Here is a 23,710-nt window from a genome sequence, read left to right as displayed (position 1 = left end):
GGTGCACTGGCACATGTCTGTCTCCATGGCCTTCTAGCAATACCATGCATGGATATGAAAGAGCTGAAAAACATGGGGAAGGTGTCTTTAGCTAGATCAGGATGAGAGACTACTAGTAAAGGTCCTCCAGCCTCCAAAGACATATCCGGTAATGTGCAATAGAAGCAGTATTGATAGGATTGCAACTAACAAGCGGTACAGCTGGATGGGTTTGCTTTGCTGTCAGGAATTTATGATGTCCAATTAGTTCCTTTCAGTGTTCAGATATGGAAATATAAGCAGGGGGGGAAAGGCAGTCTTCCTCATATCTTTACTGTGGCACCAATGGCATATCAGGAGAGAATTCACATTGAGATACATTAGATGCAAGGAAATGACAACTACAAAGATGATGAGCACACAGATATAATCCCAATTATTAATAAGAGAAAAATACATTTATTTTCGTTCCAGAATCATATCGAGATGTCAGGAGTCACATCAGACAAACAACTTTACTCAGGCATCAGGGGTTGAGTAGCAACAACAGGTAATCAAGAAACAAAGCTATACTGGCTAGCCCCACTCTCAACAATCTTGGGCATACAGATCCCATGTTAGTGTCTGGAAGAGGCTAGCCTTCACAGATACTGCTGTACACACATTTTCAAACATTTAGGATTCCTGATGATTTAGAATGAGTGTGGTGTGTGGTGTTGGGAATGAGAGAAGACAGCACAGCTCCTTCACCCAGACAGACGTGTTGGTTGTATGTATAACAATAATGCATGAATAGAGCTATACTGTACTTAGGAATGAAAAACAGGAGGTGTGACTTGTAATAGGATGAAGGCAGATCAAACAGTTGAAGTGAAGCCACAAAAAGCTCTTTACATGCTATGTGAATCAGTATATGGCGCATAAGTGTCCATACATTTTTCTTCTAGATCTTTATTCGCTTTATTTATTGATTACATTTACATCCTGACTTCTAGTGAGCCTCAAGGTGGTGTACATTACTTGCTCTTTCCTTGTATTGCTCCCACAACAACCTTTTGAGGTAGGCTGAGAGTGATTAGCCAAGGTTACCCAAGAGGTGTCATGGCTTGGTGGCAACAAGAACTTGGATTTTCTGAATCCCAGTCTAATATTGATCACAATTATGATACATACCATGTTTCCCTGAAAATAAGACAGGGTCTTATATTAATTTTTCCTCCAAAAACCACATTAGAGCTTATTTTCAGGGGATCTTTTATTATTTTTTTCCATGTACAACAATCTACATTTATTCAAATACAGTCATGTCAGCTTCTTCTGGTTGCTGCACAATGCTGCACAATGGTGGAGGGAGGGGTTTCACTTAACTGGGGCTTATTTTGGGGGTAGGGCTTATATTACGAGCGTCCTGAAAAATCATACTAGGGCTTATTTTTAGGTGAGGTCTTATTTTCGGGGGAAACAGGGTAGGTTGTAATTACAAACCTATTTAAAATCACTGCAAGAATGAACTTTGGATTCAGAGCTTGTAAAAGTTACTGTTTTGGACTACAGTATAACTTTTAGAATCTCCCAGTCAGCATGGCCACTGGGCCAAGGGACTTCTGGAAGCTTTAGTCTTAACAAATAACTTAGAGTGGCTGTGGGAGATGAAGTATAGTGATATTTTAGACATTAGTCACAAGACCACATCACAGAGAGCTTTCAGGCTCCTGAAACACACCGAAAACTGCCGAACTGGTACAAGAAAAACATCCCTGTGTTTTGAGATGAGTGATGGAACTCTCCAAACAATTCCACTATTCTTGAATGATAGTCTAACTCCTGGGATATCAAACCTATACAACTGCATCTGTTAATATGATTGTACTGAATCAACAAGGTACAAAAGGAGGATAATTATGGAAAGGGGTGTTCACTAAGCAAACCAAGTGAAATTTTAAAATATTGGTGTACCCTTGGTGTGTACACCTTACGGGAGATCCTTTGTCCCATTTCTCTGAAAGACCCAGAGGTCAGAAGCTGACCCTGGGGAAATGTCATTTGTTTGCAAAAGGGGCAGCATGTGGGGGAAATAACAAGCAAGAGCCTATCAAAAAATTGAGTTTGGTAGAAAACAATTAGGATTTGTGCCGATAGAGTCCTGGCTTGAAGGATTTAGTAGGAAGGGCAGGAAGGGCAAAGAAAGTCATATTTAAAGAGAGAGATGCAGTCTCCAGTGGGTCATTTGAATTTCATTTGCAGCGTAATTTCCACGCCATTTAGCCCTATCCATAGCAGGAATATAGAGGACTAAACAGGTTATTAAACTGACAAAGTCATACAAGAGGTGGGGAGGGATTTAGCCACGGGGGCACAACATCTGATAAAATTCAATGATACGCTAGGATAGTTTAGTGATAAATCTGGGATTTTAAGTATTTACAGAAAGATGTGGTATGCCATTGGAGGACGGTATGCTGGAATATATAGGTTCATGGCGTGCCAAAGATTTAGTTTTATAAACAGAAGACAGGATTAATAAAAGAAACATAGGGTGGGCCGAAACGGTTCTTAGGAGTGATTGTGGTATCCAGCAACCCTTTTGCCTGACATTGAAAGGCTCCTGAGTTACTCATCACACAACAGTGACTTTGGTCCTCCACAAAGCAAGGAGAACGAGAGTGTTAATCTTTTAAATGATGCGATTAATTGTTTAATTTCCTAACCACAAATTAAATATATAGATTTAAAAATAAGATTTTCATCAAAGCTGTCCCCTGTGAATAGTGTACTGTGATGGTGTTTGGCAAATCACATACTTCCCTCTAAATAGGCAGTTCATTAAAGGCATTTCCCCCCCCCCACAACAATATCTTTTTAAGCATGAAAAATAATCATCTTTCAGTATTGTCAAAGTATCACTCTTGCATTAAGAATCTGATTAATTTATTTATGTTAAATATGTGCCTGTCAATTTTTTAAAAAGATTTTAGGAAGTACACCAATAATGAGAAGGTTCATTTTCTAGAATTTCAGTATTTAAATAAAGATTCTTCCCCCTCCCCCCCAAAATGTCTGCTTAATTACAAAATGTAGTGTGAGCAAACAAGAATAAAGATTTTTAATATCTGATACTGCTTGCAAGCCAACTGAATATGTAAATATGTGTGTGTGTGTGTTTGTGTATACATACATGAAACACTACACATACCATCAACTAAATGTTTTTTCTTTTTTTTAAAAAAATCTAGCAAATGAAAAGCCAGACTTAATGAAACCTCAGCAATTTGCCAAGATCCAAACCTTCAAAGGAACTTCCTAACTAGATCCAGTGGGTTATCAGAAGTCATCCATGGTGCAATTCCATGATATTAAACCCACAGAGCTAGGATTTCTCATATTGGTCCTTCCCACTCTATTGACAGCCTTCCCCTCAGCAACTGCCCCCTCCTAGTAGAAACAGGACTGTGATGCATGAACAGATGAGCGTATTATGGTATAGTGGGAGAAGGTCAATCAGAATTCTCTGGCAGAACCTTGTATGAGTTGCAGTAGATGGAGACATGGATTGCAATGGAAGGAGCTGTTCACACTCCTACATTAGACTGATGAGGAATAGAGGGCATCCAGAGTGAATATTTCCACAAAACCAAACTTAGTTCTGGATCTGAATGCTCCTGGGCATGTGCTCGGGGGGCAGTCCCTTAATTCTTTGTCTCCAACTCCCATTCCTAAGCCACTACTCTTTAGGTGGCTCCAACTAGTGAATTGTGGGACTAGTGAATCATGGCATAAATCAAAGTAGATATTTGCAAGTCTATGCTATGAGAGCACTGAAAACTTCTGAATAGAAATTACCTCCATACTGCTGATAACATTTATTTTTGCAGTGGTCCAAATAACTGGGTAATTGTAGATATACTGAAATAGTTCATATAGTGCAGTGCCTGGAAAAACAGGAGAGCTATTTACAAAGTCTTTCACTGAGCCAATACAAGATGAAGTAACAAGCAGTTTGGGAAATTTGAAACTCAGATAAAAATGCAATGGGATTGGGTTTACCACCTGTCTTTCGGTAAAATCTCTCTGTATTTAACAGCTGTATGCATATAGACAGAAATGCAGCCAATAAATCGGTTCTCCAGCAAAGGGAAGCAGAGACGAAGATAGTTCTTTTGTGTCTAGTTTGCATCTATCCTACCTCTATTAAAAGCACTGGTGACCTATCAAAGACAAGGTGGCAATCCTAAATGAGATTCAGTTTTTCAGGCAGAATAAGTTTAAGTGCAAAGGGGGAAAGCCAATGTGCTTCCTTTGCAGCTGACAGTTTTGTCTGCAACTGGTTTATGTACGGTACAATAAGTATCCAGTGAATGTAGTTATGGGTGGATATTTGGCTGGGATAGAGCCTGCTGTCAGCCTGAGCCAGACTTCTTGTCCATAGTTGAGTTCCAGTAAGGCATCACCGGTAACCACTCTTTCAACATATTTGTTATTATTTGGATTTTCAGACCGGAAAGCTAGCTTATCTACTCCATCTACCACTAGGTAGCCTGAGATGAGAGGACTGTTTGATTCAATGGCATATTCAAAAACATAAACACCAAGATATGGCACACGGAACCTTCCAGTCGCTGGGACATAGGAGGAGCCATAGTTGACGTCCAGATTGTTGAATCGAATCGGGCCTGGAGAATTCATCCCATATGTGTGCGAGGCAAAAAAGGCTACTATTGGTGCATACCTGTAAGATCCTTTTGAGAAATCTGCAAAGGAAAAGAAAATATAAAAATACATACATTTGTTGATCCTTTGAGAACAAAGTCTTCACCTGCAGTGGTTCTGAAGTAGCAGCACAAGTAGTACTGGCAAGCATGCAGAAGCAGCAATGGTGTGATGCAAGGCCTTTATCACAATTGCTAAAAATTCTCTCTTCCTCAATATCCTGGTCTTCCTGCAAGTGTACCATCTCTTACTGAACTTGCTGATTTCTTATTTGTGGGAGTGTTTCTCTCTCAGAATATCAATCAGCCTGTCGAACTATTTTTCACAGGTCTGACTTTTCTGGGTTGGCACACCGAGGGAGGCAAAGAAGACAGTCACCAGGAATCACGTCTTCTTGGTGATGGCCCCTTCCTTATGGAATGGACTCCAAGTAGAAATATGTCTGGCTTCCTCTCTCCCATCTTTTATGAGGATCTGGAAGTTCAGTCATGACAACTGGACTTCTTTCTTATTAGGTTGAAATGTTTTGCCACTGATCCAAGTAGCTTCTTCAGTCGCTATTTGGATGAGTAGCGAAACCTAATAAAACCTAATATAAAAGAAGTCCAGTTGCCATGACTCAAACTTCCAGATAACCTCACCTAGATGACTGAGAATCTTCACAGATATACTTTTAGGAAGATCTTAAAGAACATCTTTCAAGAGGCACTAAAGAACATTCTCATCTAAGTTACCGTATTTTTCCGTGTATAAGACACCACCATGTATAAGACACCCCTCTTTTCTAATCCAAATTTAAGAAAAATAAGTGGGGCTCAACAAGTGTAGGGGGAAAGAGATGAAAGCGCTGCAGGATTGATTTGATCCCTGCTTTCCCCTCCACTTGTTTTTGTTCTCTCCTCAGCTTGCTTCTGTGTATAAGACGAGCCTCAATTTTTAGTCTAAAGATTTTAGACAAAAGTATAGTCTTATACACGGAAAATACGGTAACTTTGTATTGATGTCCCATTTCACCATCATTTGTTTTTGTTTATGGTCTTCACTACTTAGAGGATGTTGGTATATATAATGGAAGATTTTGTTGTGTTGTCTTAGTGTAAACCGCTTACAGTAATGCTTTGCACTAAGTCACTGGTATAGAAATGCATGAAATAAATAAAGAATAAATAATTACTAATATTTGACCTTCTGGCATCCTAGCAGTGACTCTGGACACCTGTACATATCCCCAAGCAAAACCTTTGCAATTATTTAGGTTCTTGGAAACGTAGCACATGTGATTAATATAATAACAGCTATATTAATATATTAACACGTTTCAACAAGTAGATTTTGATCCATGAACGCTCACATGAAAACAAATGTGTTAGTCTTTTGTATTTCCATTTTCTCCTCTTTCCTCCTTAATATTGCAAGCATGTAAGTGCATTTCTTAAACAAAATGTATTTTTGTATCATGGTGCTTTGAAAAAGTGATGGGTTGGAATGTAAGACATGAAAGATTGAGATCAAGTGTTTTAATGCAAAAAACATATATAGGTTTAAGTCTTTCATTCATCCCTATAGTTCAATGGAGCTCAAAAATAAAGAGGAAACTTCAGAGCTGCACAGAAGACTACTTTTTAGTCAACCCTGTGTTACATTGTTATGAATCTTGCTGAAGGACAAAGATGGATGTGATGCCATTTGTGATTTTCAAAAACCTAAACCTACCCAATTGGCTTTTCTCCACATCTGATTTTTGTTTTAAATCTCAAATTCTTTCTATCAGAATTCTAATGGAATCTATAAAATTTTTGAAAAGTTTTGAGCAAATACGAACTAGACAACGTTCTCCTCAACCATCCACACTAGCCACATTCCATTAGTACAGATTTTTCCAGCATAGGAAAGACCATGGACACTTCGTAACTATTAAATGTGAGGGGAAACAATGGAGTGGGGAAAGCAGGGGTCAACCCGAACTCAACACCAACATCTTGGTTGAATACAAAAGAATGTTTAACTTACAAAAGCCAGACTTTTGTAAGTTAAGCATTCAAAGTCCACTGGCTATAGATGATTCTGCCAGTTTCACTTTCTCATATCTCAATTTTTAAATCGCAGGCATGAAAGGCCTGATTGGCTATACTTGGACCTGCCCTTCTCTCTTTCTTAGCCAGACCAACTCCACACAGATCCTCTGATGCCACCTTATGGAGGAGGAGATTCATGGATGCTGCTTTTAGCTTACTGGAGAGAAAGTAGATATACCTATAGTAAGTAGATAAAGTGAAAAATCAATTGACATAGTTCTTAATTCTAAAAGCAGAGCCATGTCTACCTGCATCCTCAAGGAAGAACCTTCTAAGATTTCTCACCTCTCATCATTATCAAATATTTCTTACAGTGAAAACCATTATATGAAATATTTCATAACTGTGATGAGTTTTCTTCAAAAAAACATCTGCTGTTCTGCCCCTGAGGAAATGTAAAAGTTGGAATTAACTCATTACGCTAATAAATCGTCTTCTCTCTCTCTCTCTGTTGTTGCAGCTGGTGGCTTCCCATCTTTCTTCTTCCATGTTGTCATCTCACAGTGAATTGCCCCAAATCTACACTCAACCAACAATGTTGTGCAGCAGGGCTTGGGAAAATGGCATAATGCCATCATGTCAGAAAATGAGTTTAAATGGAGGGCAGGAGGCTGCTATTGCAGACGTTCTCCCCATGTCAGCCATAACAACCCCTTCTGCCTTTTGTTGTCTTCTGCTTGTGTCGAACTGCCAGTTTAAATGGGACCAAATCTATCTAACAGACACAGGGGTGGTTGTAAACTTCCCCCCAGGCTTCCTGTCAAGTTCTCAAGAAGCTGAAGAGGAAAAGCAGAATGAATTCCTAAGTACTGTATAGAAAGCAATTTTCTTCACAATTAGCGTCAAACGCACCAACAAAGAAAAGGTTGTCTCTTTTTTTAAAATCAGAACCAGCAAGAAAAATTCATTCTTGACTGTGCTGCTTTTCTTTAGTAAGAAAAGCTTTCATGATGCTATTTCTCTCTCTAAGGCTGTGTCTCACCTTTCTACAAATATAACATGTTTGTATGTGCCGCACAGCCTAAAATCTGCACAATGGATTCACAGCACCTCTGAAATTAAAGTCAGCCAGCTCCACTGCAGTAAATGGTTTTCCAGCAAAGAAATACAGAGACAAGAAAGACATTCCGTCTATCATCCAGTTGTTAAAAGAACAGGGGAGAGGGCACCAAATAAAAAGTGGTAAGCCTAAATCGAACTCCCTTGGTTGCACAGAACAAGATTAGATTCAAAAGGGAAGACCCAATGTACTTCTTTGTGGATAACACTATTGTTTGCAACTGATTTACATATGGTATAATAATAATGAGCATCCAGAAAATGTAATTATAGGTGGATATTTGGCTAGGAGACACCTGTTGTTCTGAAATTGAGTGATACTTCCTGATTCTCCATCAGTTCCTGGGATCCTAGACCCAGTCTGGTCCGTGTCAAATCCCTGCCTGAGCAATTCCTTAAGAACAAACAAACAAGCACATTTTTCAACAAAGCAGAAGAAGCTTAAAGCTGCCATTTAATTTCTCCCAGTGCCCCAATGTGATACTGTAGGAGGCATTATGAGAAATCAAAATAATGGCCCTCTCATGGCCAGGTGAGCCTGCCATGAAGGGAGAGGGATGAACTGACACTTCTTGTTGAGGACCACCTGAATCTGGAGCTGGCCTCTCATTAGGAAATCTGACTGCTGCTCCCAGTTAAGCATCCACTCAGCCTTGTTCCAAAGATGTACAGTATATAAAAAACATCTTAAGTTACTGGGAACATGGAACAAACAAAATGTCTGAATGATTAAACTATGAAACAAGTTCTCCTATGCCAGTGATGGCAAACCTATGGCACACGTGCTACAGCTGGCACACAAAGCCCTCTCTGTGGGCACACGAGACATAAGTTGCCATAGAGAAATACTTACCCATCCTCCGATCCTGGATTTCGGCACTCCTGTCTGCTGGTGCGGTGGTCCAGTGGAGGAGTGCAATGGTGACAATTACTGGTCTAGCCCAATGGGGGATTGGAGGACCAGTAAGTATTTATTTGTTAATACCGTCCATGGGGGGGGGCACAAGCATTTAACCCTTGCAGTGCGCGAGCAGTTGGGTTTTAATTGCAGTATTGGCACTTTGAAATAAATAAGTTGATTTTGTGTTGCAATTTGGGCACTTGGGCTCAAAAAGGTTCACCATCACTGTCCTAAGCTGTCCAAAAAGTAATACCTCTGCTTTCTTAGAAGCTCCACAGGGATGTCTGCTAGTTTTATGGATGGGGAAGAATAATCCACAAATTCCTTATTCTTGTCAATTTAGGCTGTTTCAACCTACAACAAGGAGGGATTTTCAAAAAGCTCATTTACTCTCTCTCTTTCTCTCTCAGTCTTTACAAGTTGTTTAAAAGGCCCATACAATCCCTTCCCTTTGAGAAAGAAAGCACTCCTGCACACTCATACAGCATAGAACGAGCAAAGAAGGATTGGCTGATTGTTAAGAAAGACACGGTCAACCCATCTAATGCTTTAAATTCTGAAATACAACTGAAATAATGCTAATGTGGACCAGTTCCTATAATTTGCAAATTACAAAATTTTACAGAAAAGCCAGGCAATTGTGTGCAAAAAATTGGCAGTTTGCACAACAACAAATATTTTAAAAACATGAAACACTGTTCTTGCCATTGCAGGGGTTCTATTGAAAGTTCCTGGAAATTTCTTGCTGTTTACACCAGTGAGAAAAAGAACTTTCCAAATCTTAATCTTTGCTTGCAGAATTGAGACAACAGAGACTTTATATCTGTATGTGGCACTGAGTAATTTACTTCCCCCAGCTAGCCCCCTTGGTAGTCATGCCACCAGGCTGCAGCAGAGAGAGGTAAGATGTGAAACAAGGCCATGCCATTAGTTGTCTGAAAGACAACAATATTATGGTATTGCAATTTCCCAATTTTTGGAATAGGAATTATCAGTTTATTCTTTTCTATTTACGATCCTGCACTTGACTAACATCTTCTATTCACCTTAGGTTTGCTTGTTACTGACAGGTCTGTGAAAGAAACCAAGGTTTAGACTCTGTGATGTGGGATGTATAAAAATAGAGGATTATGGGTTCTTTGTGCTTTACAGGAAAGATTGTGACAATAGGAAAACATCATTCAGAGAATCCGGTGCAGACAAGAAGTTCTTATTCTTTTAATATCTGTCTTTTACTAGGGTTGTGCACAGGTCTCTGGATTTAGTTTGTAAGCCAGCTTGGTGCTTTGGAATGTACTCCAGTTTGGTCCAGAACATCTGATCTAATTTGTGCCCAAGATCCAAATCAATCTGTAGATTGATCTTGGAAAAAAGCAAATCTGTGGAACTGAGACACTAATCTGCCCATTCAGCTAGATTTTGGACCTCAAACAAATCAGTTGAAGTCAGGCCAATATGGTGCCTGGTTTGTGATTTGTGTGAATCTTGTGTACAACCCAATTTTTCCCCTAGAAAAGGAGAGACAAAGTGTTGGCTAGATTTTACATATACTTACCAATGGTTTGGGTGTTTTCTTCCACCATCTTTGTGCTACAGTTGGCCCCTCCAAAAGGAAAGCGGCATGCGCAAACAAAGCCTTGTCTCTCATTGACACAAGTCCCCCCATTTTGACATGGGGAGCTACTGCAGCTCAGATAATCACCTGGATTAAAAGGGAAAGAAGGGCATACATTGGCACAATGATCATGCATAAAAACAAGAGGACTTTCAGTAACTCTTTACAACATCTGGCTTCCAAAGTCCAAATGCCCTTTAGCCTCCTACTCCTGCAACTTTACTGCCACAGCTACATTTTCAGTTGGGGTGGACGAATGGCTCTTAGTTGCCATTCAGGACCAAACCACCCCATGTTTTGACCTATGTTTGAGTGCAGAACTAGCCCCATTTTCTTTTTAAAAATCTACATTTTATATGAAGAAAAAGTCACTTTATATAGAAACAGAATAAACAGACATGTAACAATCCCTTCTACTGACTTACAGGCTGGAGAGATACAGAGGAGCCACCATGTTATCACTCCATGTTTTGCATGCATAAAAAGTGGGCCTAAGAGACTGAGGCAATTGGGTTCCACCCCCATCCATTCCCACTGCTCCTTGAACTGTCCCCTACAGATCACTCTGCTCTATCATCTAGGGATTAGACAAATGATTTTACTGGAGACTATTCAACATGCTCAGCTCTTCAGACTTTTCCACGTAGTGACAATAGGAGTGTATATGTTCTTGCAGCTGGATTGCTACGTAAGTGGGCTGGCCTCTGAGTCTTGAAAGATCAGTCCAGGAACACTTGAGAGGTAGGTAGGTATGAGGGTGATGAAAAGGCTATTTCAGAATAAGTGCTGATTGCTGGCAGATGTGTGGAATTGCCTCTCTTCATAGGCACTTCACTGGCGCTTTGAGCGATCTTTAATTTCCAGCCCAGTTATTCCAGAGGCCGTTGTGTTCTGTCATAGCATTTCGAGGGTGATGAATCTGAGTTTGCTGGGCTGAATGCAAAGCTTTGTGTGCTTTGTGCTATGGGCCTCCTCTTCCTTACCCGAGGTTAGACAGGTGAGCTCTATGGACTACAACATACTGAGAGGCTTCTGTCTGACTTAGGTAATTATTTTTTCTTCCCTCCCTAGCCCCATCCCTGACACAATGTATTCCATCTATCGCAATGATAAAACCTAGGACAGAGAAGCATATTTTCATATTCATGCTGTTGAATATTCACAGGTGTCCGCAAGAGGTTGTGCAGTGGTGGCTTATGCAAGTTTTGGAACGATGGCCTCAAACAGTCCAACTCAGCAGGACAATGGTGAGGGACTATGTAAAATATCAGGAGAGTACCAAGTTGCAGAAGGATACTCTAGCTCACTGGTTCTTAACCTTGGGTTACTCAGGAGTTTTGGACTGCAACTCCCAGAAGCCTTCACCACCAACTGTGCTGACTGGGGTTTCTGGGAGTTGCAGTTCAAAAGCATCTGAGTAACAAAGGTTAAGTACCACTGCTCTAGCTCAGCATGTCCCAACCTTGGGTCCCCAGATGTTCTTAGACTACAACTCCCAGAACTCTTGGCCAGCACAGCTAGTGGTGAAGGTTTCTCAGAGTTTTAGCCCAAGAACATATGGGGACCCAAGGTTGGGAACCCTTGCTGTAGCTGGAAGCCCTGAGTACGGGGGCTACTGCTTCAACACCAAAAAAGGAGAACAGACAGAGGGGGAATGGAAGGTGTGTGATGTGGTACAATGCAACCTGAGACAGCACAGGGATCTGTAAAGGAGAAAGGGAAGGGAAGGCCTGTTTTAAAAAGAAGCAGCAGGAAAAAAATGAAGAAGCTTCATGCTGCTCCTGTCTAGGCCAGATGATGTCAATTCTGGACTGACTGCCAGACAAGGGCCTCAAACCTGCCTTGTCTGTTCCAGATCTGGACCTCTGGCCATACTGGCCTTGAGCTTTCTGAATGCTGCAGCTCAGCCAATCCTTTTTGCTGCAGGCGCCTTCTATATCAGGTGTGGCATGAGGTTTCTAGGCCAAAATGTTACCCCTCTCTGCCATTCCAGGCTGCACAAGGCCTGGAGGCAGGTTTTTGGGTTTTTTTTTAAAGCAGGGAGTACCTGAATGGACATGTCCTGTTTTTCATTTTGGTTGGTGGAAGGCCTTAGGGGACCCCCCCAAGACCCTTGATGAAAAATCTATGGCCCTGAGGTGGGCTTGGAACCACAAAAACACACTTTTGAGGGGCTGCGTATAGCCGGCAGGCTCCTATATTGCCCACCCCGATTATAAACTAAGGGTGGGAACGAAGCATTTTTTTCCTGCCTAACAATCAAATTAAATTTCAGAGTTTCACAAGGCTCTTTCCACAGGTGGCAGGGCTCAAAGGCAAAGCTTACTGCCCTTGCTATGGTAACAGAGCCCTAGGAAAGGCTTTTTCAATGGCGGTGGGAAATCATCTACACTTCTTAATTTGGGGGGGTTAGAACAGTGAGGGGTGTCTTATAAACGGGTGTGTGTTATAAACGGAAAAATACAGTAATGACTCCTACCTGTTTTCTGCATGATGGGTAGTGGGGATTTGGTGTGTGGACAGAAGATTCATACTCAGTAGTCCGTTCTTTGAACTCCATGTCCTGGAGTTTGAAGGGCTAGATGTGGAATCTGGACCCACTAATCTATTCAGGATGGGTGGGGAGTGGGTCCATTTACTCTTCAAAGGAACTACTTATATCTCAGATAGAAATGCCCAGAATATAGGTATTGACTGTATGTATCTTACTTTAAAATGGTGCCCTATTTGGAAGGCTGACAGAGATTGGTCCCTTGAAAGTATATTCTGGGGGGCTGTTTAGTCCAAGCCCATTTAAAAAGCAAAGTTATGTTATTGTCATGTGCTGTTAAGCTGCTTCCAGCTAATATTGACTCCATGACTTAGTGCCCAGAAGCAAAAACGACAAAACTGAGTACATGCTGTACTTTGGACACAACATGAACAGACCAGACTTGCAGAACAAGACTACTACCGGGAAATGGGGAAGGTCAAATATGAGCTGGATTGACTCGGTCAAGGAAGCCATAAGCCTTGAGTTTTGTACGAGTGCCGAACAGGACTGTTAAGGATAGGACCTTTTGGAGTTTACTCATTCACAGGGTCACTATGCATTGGAGGTGACTTGACAGCACATTGCAGCAACGACATCTATTGTCTTTTTACTTTTTTTATTTTGCAAGGAGGTGAGGGGATCCTAGAAGAGTCTAGCATGTCTTCCTTTTTTCCTCCTAAGCCATATTAAAAGTGTCTTTGAGAATGTGTTCTTCTGAGAAATAGTGCAGACAGCACAGAGGGTAGAGGTAACGTGCCCCTCTTCTACTTGGTTTCTAAGAGCAGAATCAAGATGAGAATCCCAGTCCGTGTTGTATGACCCTCTCACCCTTAATCTGCCAGACAGGGATGCACACACATGGATCCTGAATGGAAATCTAACTCAAAATAGGCTGGCAGGTGACATAGCGATCCTTCAGTGAAAGAGCAGCATCCGCAAACTACATACAATATAAAGGTAAAGCTTCCCTTTGACATTTTAGTCAGTCGTGTTTGACTCTAGGGGGTGGTGCTCATCCCCGTTTCCAAGCCGTAGAGCCAGCGTTTGTCCAAAGACAGTTTCCGTTGTCACGTGGCCAGCACGGCTATACACGGAACACTGTTTACCTTCCCACTGAGGTGGTCCCTATTTATCTATTCACATTTACATGCTTTCGAACTGCTAGGTTGGCGAGGAGCTGGGACAAAGCGATGGGAGCTCACTCCATCGCGTGGATTCGATCTTACGACTGCCAGTCTTCTGACCCTGCAGCACACAAAGGATTCTGCGGTTTAACCTGCAGCACCACCACATCCCTTCACATACAATATACAACCCCGGTATTCTTCTAGTTGGTTGTTTATGTGCTGTCAAGTCAGAACCAACTTACAGTGACCCTAATAGGGCTTTCAAGGTAAGTGAGATATTTAAGGAGTGCTTTTACCAGTTCCACTCCTCCTGTGAGTTTTCATGGCCAAGTGGGGATTCAAACCCTGGTCTCCAGTACACAACACTGTGTACCACAGTGCGTATTATCCTTCTACCTCCCTTTCGTTTTTTCTGAATCAGTCTGGCAGCCCCATCACTTTCAACAATCCGAAGAAGCAGCTATCATATATCCTATCATATATTGAGTTCTAAAGTTCAGAGATGAGTATGGATCTTTGTGTAGCCCAAATGAGTTCCATGCAGAGAAGAGGTTTGGGTTTTGAGAAAGTTGGTGGTGGTGGTGATAGAATATTAAAGTGGAAGAATCCCCTACACTCTGTACCCAGCAGCACAGCAAGGAGAACAAAATATTTCCAATGGCCTCAGACTACTAGGTGGGACTGGGTGTCTGGAGCAATTGGCAGAAGGACTTCACGTCGCACACCATATTGATATATGTAAACCTACAGCAGCAGCCCTCAGCCTTTTGCATCTGGGAGAGGCTGAGTCCCACCATGTTAGAAGCAAAAAGTGCAGGTTCCCCAAGAATAATAACCTGTTATTAAGTTTTCCATTTACTATAGGTTTTAAGAACATAAAAATTTTCAGCAGAGTTATTGGGAGGAAACACAAATGAAAATAACATTTCCATTAGTGGTTGAAAACTGCAATTGTACTGTTGACTACAAATGTTTACTGCCACAGTAACTGTGCAATGCAAAGATAATAAATTAAAAATGCAATAGTATTATAGAGAATAGATTTTAGCCCAAGATTTTAGCCCAAGAATAGATTTTTTTCTAAAACAAATAAACAATAATTCCATTGTGAGTACCACTGGGACTGCATCTGCATCCCATCAGTGGTAGGTGTATGATTGTTTAAGAAACATGTACCTATAGTGCTAACAAATCAAGGTACTGTTAATTATGATCAATTATATTTGCATCCTGAATTTCACTTATAGCAAAAATGAAAGCATCCTATATGGAATCTGGCAAAGGTCCTTGTTTTCTGGGGATTCCCCAGCCTATATCACCACTGACTGATTTTGGTTAGACAGCTTCCTATTAGGGAAGTGAACCCATCTGCAGTTAGCCTCAGCCAGGTGGTGGCTGTACCACAGGCTTGCCCTTCGGATGCCTGGTGTGCTACATTCCAGCTCAGTGTTTTGTAAATAAAAGATCCACATTGCCGCTGTTCAGTAGTCTAATCTTGAAACAAAGTACCAATGATGAAAGATGCCCTGGTTTGTTTTTGCTTCAAGGAAGGCAGAACTGAGGACTGCTGTCCATCACCTAAAGAGACCCTCAGATTGAATGAGCTGAGAGGACATGAACTGTTCTCTCTTTTTTTCGACAAATAAGAAGAGGTCAGTTTTGGGAGGGCCTTCCTTGGTACTGTGGCAATAAGGAAGCAACTGCTCTTGTGCTCAGTCCATTTCCCATTCATCAGAAAGTGTCAGTCTCCTCTGCTACCCAATGCACCAAATTACCAACATCAACAAAAACCTCTTTCATCTGTCTGTGTGCTATTGCACTGAATATGCAAAGTTGAAGCATGAAAAGTCAAACTGAATTAGGGTAACGATCAATCTTTCGCAATTAAAACACAAAGAGCGAAACACGTTCACAGAAGCATTTTTTGGCACTGAACAACAAAGCAACAAGGAAAGGCTTGGAGTCCAGGAAAAAAAAAGTGTGTCAGGATTTATATTTGAAGCTAAGCATGATTCAGTGGTCCTTTACTTCCCCTGGAAGAGATAAGCTATCAGGTTGAGACTCAGAAATTATCTTCTCTCCCAAATGATTTCAAATAGATTTATTATGGCTCATATTGATATCAATTTCTGAGTCTTTCCTTCTCTCTCAGGAAGAAATTGATACTAAAACTGAAAGAACATCTGGGGGAATGGTATGATTTAGATAGTATGGAATAGCTTGTTGTGAGAAAAGAGAGAAGAAGGGACACTAAACTGTGTGAGGGAGATCAGGTGAGACCTCTGTTGATGTAGGCTTGAAATCTCTCAGGTATCTGACATCTGTGTTCCCCCAAGGCATTTTCTTCAGATGGAACTCTGCCCTTAGTTATAAATGTAATGGTTGTTGTTGTTGATAGTGGTGGTAGTAGTGGCTGTGGTAGTGCTTCAGAAGAAACTGAAAGTAGGTGTTGTTCCACCTTCACTCCCATGCAAGCATTCTGATTAAAACTAGACAATTCTGAGGGTCTGCTCTATGTCAAAGACAGCTACAGAACCTCCCAGGCAGTGGCGAAAAATTCAGAAGATCTAGAGGGCATTTTTATTTTATCCTTATTTTAAGTCCATTCTTGGACTTGAGGTAGGTTGCTCCAGACTCTCTGTTTATTTCTGTCTGCAAAAGTATGATTCATATTCATTCATTCATTCATTCATTCATTCGTTCGTTCGTTCGTTCGTTCGTTCGTTCGTTCGTTCGTTCGTTCGTTCGTTCGTTCGTTCGTTCGTTCATTCATTCATTCATTCATTCATTCATTCATTCATTCATTCATTCATGCTGAGACATGTGTGAGGACTACATCTTTTTTTCAAAGATAACCTCATCCCATAGAGGCTTCTGGAGGTATGATTCTCCAGTAGGCCTGTGTGTTGGCTTCAGCTAAAGCTGGAATCTCAAACCCAATTGGCCTAATCTGGGCTATTTTGTTTGAGGCCAGATTGGAATGGAATATGAAGAGGTCCCAGGAGAAAGCCAAGACTCTTTGCACTCATTCAGTAATTTGGATGTTTAAAATATGGGGAACTAGCCAAAGAACACAGAGGAATTATGGAATATAGTGGTCAGGAGGGAAGAAGGGGCACTGGGTTTTGCTCAATAATAACTGTAAAGTACAATCAGAGGCTAACATTTGTCTTCGATCACAGAGTTGGCAGGGATCAAACATTAAAAGTGTCCAGTACACAAACCTCCGAGGCTAGCAATCTGAAATTTGGTAAATTTGTGCCCTTCTTTTGGCTATGTCATGTATATGAATGCAAAAAGAAAGATGTTATAGCCATGTTGGTTTTTGCAGTGCCAGTTAATGAAAGGGCTGATGACTTGAATTTTCAAATCTATTCAAGCCTGGAGCACAAATTGGATTGAGCAGGATTTGCATCACCACTGATCAAATCAGGATCTATCCCAAAGTTCTGAACTGTAAACTGGGGGATCCAAAGGCAGCCCCATTCTACATGGTGGTGGTGATGGTGATGATGACCATCATCAGCACCAGAACAACCATCACCACCACTGCTACCACTACAGCAGCAACATCAATAAACAACAGTGTATGTTTTTTTGATAGACAACTTTTTAGAGCCTAGGAAGAGGCCACATGCAGCTCACAGACTTTACCTTCTCTGATGGGCTAGTGGACAGTGTCTTATGTCAGTTTCATCTGTGCTTTCCACAGGCTGCTGACTTGCTGCTCTCACAGATCCCTTTTCTGCATATGCACTGATTGCAAAACTGCCTATGGTAGAGGACCGTCTTTGAGAGAAATGCAGCCATTTTTGCATGGAAGAATGGGTTTTAACCTGCCAAAAGGCCAAGGCACTTTAGCCATGGAGCTGCTGACTGCTGCTGTTTCACTGCCTTGCCGAAGATGCTTCCAGCAGTTTAAGGGAGAATGAATAAGTAGACAGATATGAAATAAAGTGGAAATATTATTGAAGCCTGAATCCACTTTAAACTTCATGTGCGCTTGATTATCGGATGAACTGCAAGCGCTTGACTTTAGGCATGCCTTGAGCATGTGCACTGAGGTGGAAGGAATAGAAGCAAAGAAATAGACGATGGGGGAACATAAAAGAATGAAAATGCCCTAGCTGTTTTTCAATTTACCTTATTGTACACCAAACAATGTCAAAGCCGCATTTTAAAAAATGATCATTTAAAAAAGATTCTGGACTGCTGGCTCAGTATAATAGCTAGTGTCTGTTTGGTCTGGATTGATCAGGATTCTAGGTTTTCCTGGATCTCATGCAAACGAAATTCAATTTTTTCTCTACTAAATTAAGGACCCGAATGCCAATCCACCCTTAATTACTTTGAACATTTGGCTGGATTCCCCACAGTCAAATGGAACATTGAGGCAATCAGGGACTATGAATTAAGAGTGCAACTCAGATTCTCCACTCCCTCGTTCTCTTGGACTTGGGAAAATAATGCTGTTCACCTGCATTAAGAGCCCTGCCAGGAAATTATATAGAACCCTGATAATGCCGAACAAAATTACCAGTGTCTCTAAGGAGACTGAATTCAGTCATTAGAACAGACAATGCAGGAAAATAACTGCTACCCTGATGTTCCTAACTGGATTTACTGGGGGTTTGTATGCAATGTATCTGCAGTATAACTGACACAAGTGTCTCTTTAGCCAGCTATGACCTTTCCCTGTAAGTTCTAAAGTAACTTGTACTCATCTGTTCCGTTTTGTCCAGGTGTGTTTAAACAGATGCTCCCAAAAGCAGGTATTTAAGTGTCCCCAAACAAGTGCCCCCCCAAACAGGTGTTTGAGACCCCAGAATCCTTAAATATCTGCCAGTGCTCTGTAGCTGTACAGCCTGAAAACTCACCTAATCAAGCTGATAAGGTGGAATCAAGCTTCCCAGAAGCTTCTCAACCCAAGGTAACAAACAAACAAATAGAATATGCCAACTTCTCATTGCAGGTTGTACTAGTACACGTCCTAGTGTATGTGTTCTTAGCCTCTTGGGTCTGCAGTCAGACAAAGGAGATGCAAAACACATCCTTCCAGGTGTCTTTGTGTTTCATTTGAAATGCAGCACTAGTGTCTAGGACTTCAACTAAAAATAGATTTCACAATCTATTTGAACGCGATTTAACAATCTATTTTAAAGTCAAATCAATGTTTTAAGTTAAATCTATTTTTAACGCAGATGCAGAATCTCATTTTCCATTCAGAGCAGCAAGAAAACTTATTAAGGAAAAAAGGGGTTTGGTTCTTATTGCATCAAAGAATGGATAGGTTGAGCTGTATTCTAAACCAAGTAATAGCAAGGTTCAGGCAACATCTTTCATTCTGAAGCAAGATAGCAATACAATAGTAGTAAAAACAGTACTGCAGACCCAACAGGATGCAGGTACAAAGCATGAAATTTTGGGGCAAGATGCTTCTCCCTCATGGCTGGCCAGTGGCTAGGGTAGCCCTTCCCAACTTTATTGATGTTGAGTGCCCATTGCTCAGCCCACAAGTTCCCTTATGTCACTTCCTTGTACCACAAGCCACCTCTCATAGCAATATTTTGTTAGTAATGTGAAAATGCATTACCTGCTTCTAGGGTAGAATCTGCATTTCTCTGACTTCGTCCAGCTTGGTTCGTATTGGGGTTCACTGGCATCTTTTTTCCTGGTGGTGGTTTTTTAGCAATTGCAGGAGTTGCCTTCAAACGTTTAGTGATATTGTCTACCGCTTCAGCTAGCGATTTATCTACATACCAGGTTAGATTGGACAGGATTGTTTCTGCCTTTACCTCCAGCATGGATTCGGTGAGTTCTTTCATGCCCTTCTGAAACAGCAAACTCTCTGGATAAACCAGTTTCACTAGTTTGGGAATGCTGGCATTCATGGCTTGTATGTTTCCAGAGATAGCCTGACACAAACCGCGTGCTTCATAGGCGGTTTTGTTTAAGACAGGGATGCTCACGGAAAAGCGTATGGATTTGGCTTCAAGCGCCCTGATCCTGGAACTCAAGGTCTGAAGCTGGTTTGAGACAACTTTATCCTTTTCTGTTGCAGCAGCTTTGACGTTTCTTACTGAGACACAGTTGTTTGCCAAAAACTTGTTTATTTTTGCCTCTACTGTTTGTAAGCGAACTTCATAATCTTCCTGCTCTGCTGTGGGATGCAACAGGTTCTCATGAAGGTGACCTATGCCTTGTTGACGTTCTTGTGGAGTTAATGATGTTGTGTTTGAATTATGCTGAACTTTGCTGAGACGAGGGATGGTGTTTTCACTATGTGAAGGTTCTGAAGGAGACTTAACTCTTTCTGAAATAAGGTTGCGCTTTTGATTCTCATTGACTAGTACCTGAAGGGATTCATTCATCTGTTGGAACCGAGGTATTAATGTTAATATGCTTTCCAACTTCTGAACACCACTGCAGCAGGATGCAGTCTCATTTTTGAAGGCACTCAATGTTTCTTTCAGGACATAATTGTCCTGGATAGAATCAATGGCATTGTTTATAACCATCATTGTCTTGTTTATGCCATCTTCCATCAAAACAAAGCATTCATCGAGACGCCTTTCAGAGACTTCGTTGTGAGTCTGAGCTTCATTTTTAAGCTCCTTTTGACTTTTGGTGAGTTCTTCAACAGTGAAACGAAGCCCTGTCACAACACTGGTTAAATTCTCTAGCTTTGTGGAGATAGCTTCTGTTTCAATCCGTTGCTCATACTCTGAGGTAAAGCTGAAAGGAACTCCTTGCTCAATCAAAGGCTGAAGGATCTCCATATCATAACAGAGGTCATTAATTTGCTCATTCATTTTGTCCATCTTATCATCCAAGGAATACTCCAGATTCTCCATTGTTTTATTTAAGGAATACATGTTCTCTTCCATCCCCTTCAGTTGCGTTTGGAAGTCATTTCTACATTTGGACAACATGCTGTCACATTCTTCTTGTACACTGTCCCTGTAGATCTCTAACGTTACAGTAAGGTTACTTATCTTACTGTCTTGGACTCTAAGGTCATCATAAAGCTGCAGAACCATCAAACTCTGTGTTTTCACTTTCTCATGGAGACTAATCATGTAATCTGTAAGGTTATCACTAACTGATTTACCTGCTTTTGGGATGTTTTGCTCTGAGGTCTGTTCAGCTGATAAGAGTTGTTCATGTACCTCTTTCATTTGACTCAGAGTCTTGTTCAGAGATTCATAGTATACATTACTCTTTGAACTTTGATGCTCCAATGCAACTTCCATGGACCTCTGCTTTTCCTGCAGTTCTTTGATTGGCGTGCCACATGTAATGCTCATGTCCTTTTCAATATGTAAGATCTGGTTCCTTATCTCTTGGATTTCTACCAGTGTAGGCCTATTTATTATCTCTGTGGCAATTTTTTGGTGGGAAGCATTCAGATTTCTGATCAATTCTTTGGAACGCTCAAGGTCATCAGACAAACCAGACACAATCCTAAAAACCTGGGCCACAGTTTCTTGCATGTCACTCTGGAAGACTTTCAGTTGGTCTCTTACAATTTCTTTGACTAGTTCAGTAATGCTTTTGGACTTGAGATCTAGGGAAGGAAAAGACACAAATATAAGAAAAGGAGTTTTTTTAAACAACAAAAAACAGTATTAAAGCAAACCTAATTCTTTTTTTATTTTTATTTTTTCCCCTCTTTTATCTCCCACTCTTCTGGCTCTTTTTTGAGGAAGGAGAGAAAATCACATTGCAATCACATTCTCTCCATCTCCTGGACTACAGATGATTACCTTTCTTGATCTCAGGAGGGTTCTGTGTTTGAATAGCACTTTTGCTAGTTGCTCTCATCCTTTTAATCAGTTCTGCTGTCCTGAGGGAGGATCTATAATGTGCTGCTTCTCGCCATTACAGACAACTACAACAAGGTGAAATGTAACCATGATTTCTTGTATGGTAGGCCAAAGCTCTAAAGGACTTATCACTCCACCCGATGTACAGTAAGCTTACTGGAGAAATTATGGGTGGTTAGGAAGCAACAAAGATAATGAAAACAATTTAATTCCCAGCCATAAAATAAACACAAGATGCACATTCACAGAAGCCACCCAGAGTAGTAGAATGGGCGGGATATAAATCAAACAAACAAACAAACAAACAAATAAATAAATAAATAAATAAATAAATAAATAAATAAATAAATAAATAAATACCATGTGATGCTTTAGTTCATATTTCAGTGTGAACTTAAAACATTTCCCTAACTGCAGTCTGAACCAGAATACAGATTGGGGTCCACATCTGTATTTTTTCCTATGTTTTCAAATATACTTGAACAGAGCTTTTTTTTTCCAAAAAAATTACCACCTACTAATGAAAGCATTTGAACATTTGGAGTCAGTTTCCCTGAAATGTCCTCAGGAATGTTTTATTCATAATGGAGAATATATGCATTCGACAACATACACAGCAGAAAGAATACATTGAAAAATCAGGATGCAAAGCATACATTTTGATAAGTATACCTAGAAACATGCACAGATTTTTGTGTGGATTACCAAAAAAAAAAAAAAAAAAAAAGAAAAAGAAAAGGAAGAAAAGAAAGAAAAAAGAAAAAGAAAAAGAAATCCAGTATGGAACAGGAACAGGAAAAAAAACTTGGTGGGGCAAAAGAGAACTTGAATGAAATTGAAATGAAGTGACCTGCCTATCTCTAATGTCTCAAACAATGTCGTTTCTAGACTAGAAAAGGTTGTGAGAGAGTGCATTTCTTAAACTGCCACATGACACTTTGATGATTTTATTTTGAGTGACTACCACAGTGACTCTTGGACACCTTTCTAAATATGGGGCACATTAAAGGATGTATTTCTTCTGGCAGAATGGAGGTGCATAAAAAGGGGACTAGTAGAAAAATATGGTGAGGAATGCATTGCCGTACACCAGAAATGGGGAAGATGTGGACCTCCAGATGTTGCTGGAGTACAGACTTCATCACCCCTAGCCAGCATGAGCGATAGGTAAGGGATTGTGGGAGTTGAATTCAAAAACACCCAGAGAGCTGCACATTCCTCATTCCTAGCACTCACCCTGGCTCCCCTGCAGTAGCAGTAAGAATGTTAATCCCCACATTTATATCAACCCACATCACACATTCTGAAGAGTGAATAGGCTTTGATTGAGAAGAATTGGGGATAGGTCACCCCTAAATGCAATACTTGCTCACGATTCTTTTATGAGATTTCCATCCTGTCTGAAAGTGTGAACTGAAATAGGTAGCAGGACCGTTGCTATCTCAGGTACTTTGTGTATGAATGATAGCTGCCTGCTCCTATGCATGTAAATGCAAAACAGCCGTGGTAGATTTCTTTATTTCTTTACACCTTCCTTCCATCCTATGTTGAAAAAACCCTCTTCCAGTAAAACAGCTGAATGGAGAGCTGGATTTGCAACAAACAGATATCATTTAAATTAATTAGCTTTAATGAATGAGGGCAACTGAGTTCAGTCTATTCAGCCACATCTTTAATATTGATGATTATGGATTAAAGTGATGGTATACAGGAATGACAGTCTTATAACAGCCGGTTGCATAGAAACAATCCAGATATGTATGGATAGAAGAGTAAGCACGAAGATACATGCACACTTCAAGGGGCTACATAAACTGAGATTTTAGGCTGGCGTACTGATTGGAGTAACAATATGACATCGAAATTTCAAACTTTTGTCTAACCTTGG

General features: G+C 40.7%; 1 protein-coding gene across 1 annotated transcript in view; it reads right to left on the bottom strand.

Annotated features, from left to right (window-relative positions):
- Window positions 1-413: 413 nt before the first annotated feature.
- The window catches only part of MMRN1 (multimerin 1), a 75,519-nt gene continuing 52,222 nt past the window's right edge, over window positions 414-23,710 (bottom strand). The window contains exons 6-8 of the mRNA XM_073001959.2: window positions 19,590-21,563; window positions 10,277-10,423; window positions 414-4,727 (exon numbers count right to left, since the gene is read on the bottom strand). Of these exons, the coding sequence (XP_072858060.2) occupies window positions 4,306-4,727; window positions 10,277-10,423; window positions 19,590-21,563 (2,543 nt within the window). The 3' untranslated portion in view covers window positions 414-4,305. The remainder of the gene's footprint in view (window positions 4,728-10,276; window positions 10,424-19,589; window positions 21,564-23,710) is intronic.

Source organism: Pogona vitticeps, chromosome 5 (genome assembly GCF_051106095.1).
Source record: "Pogona vitticeps strain Pit_001003342236 chromosome 5, PviZW2.1, whole genome shotgun sequence".
NCBI lineage: Eukaryota > Metazoa > Chordata > Lepidosauria > Squamata > Agamidae > Pogona > Pogona vitticeps.
Note: the sequence above shows the minus strand (reverse complement) of the source record. Positions and strands in the feature narration are given on the sequence as shown.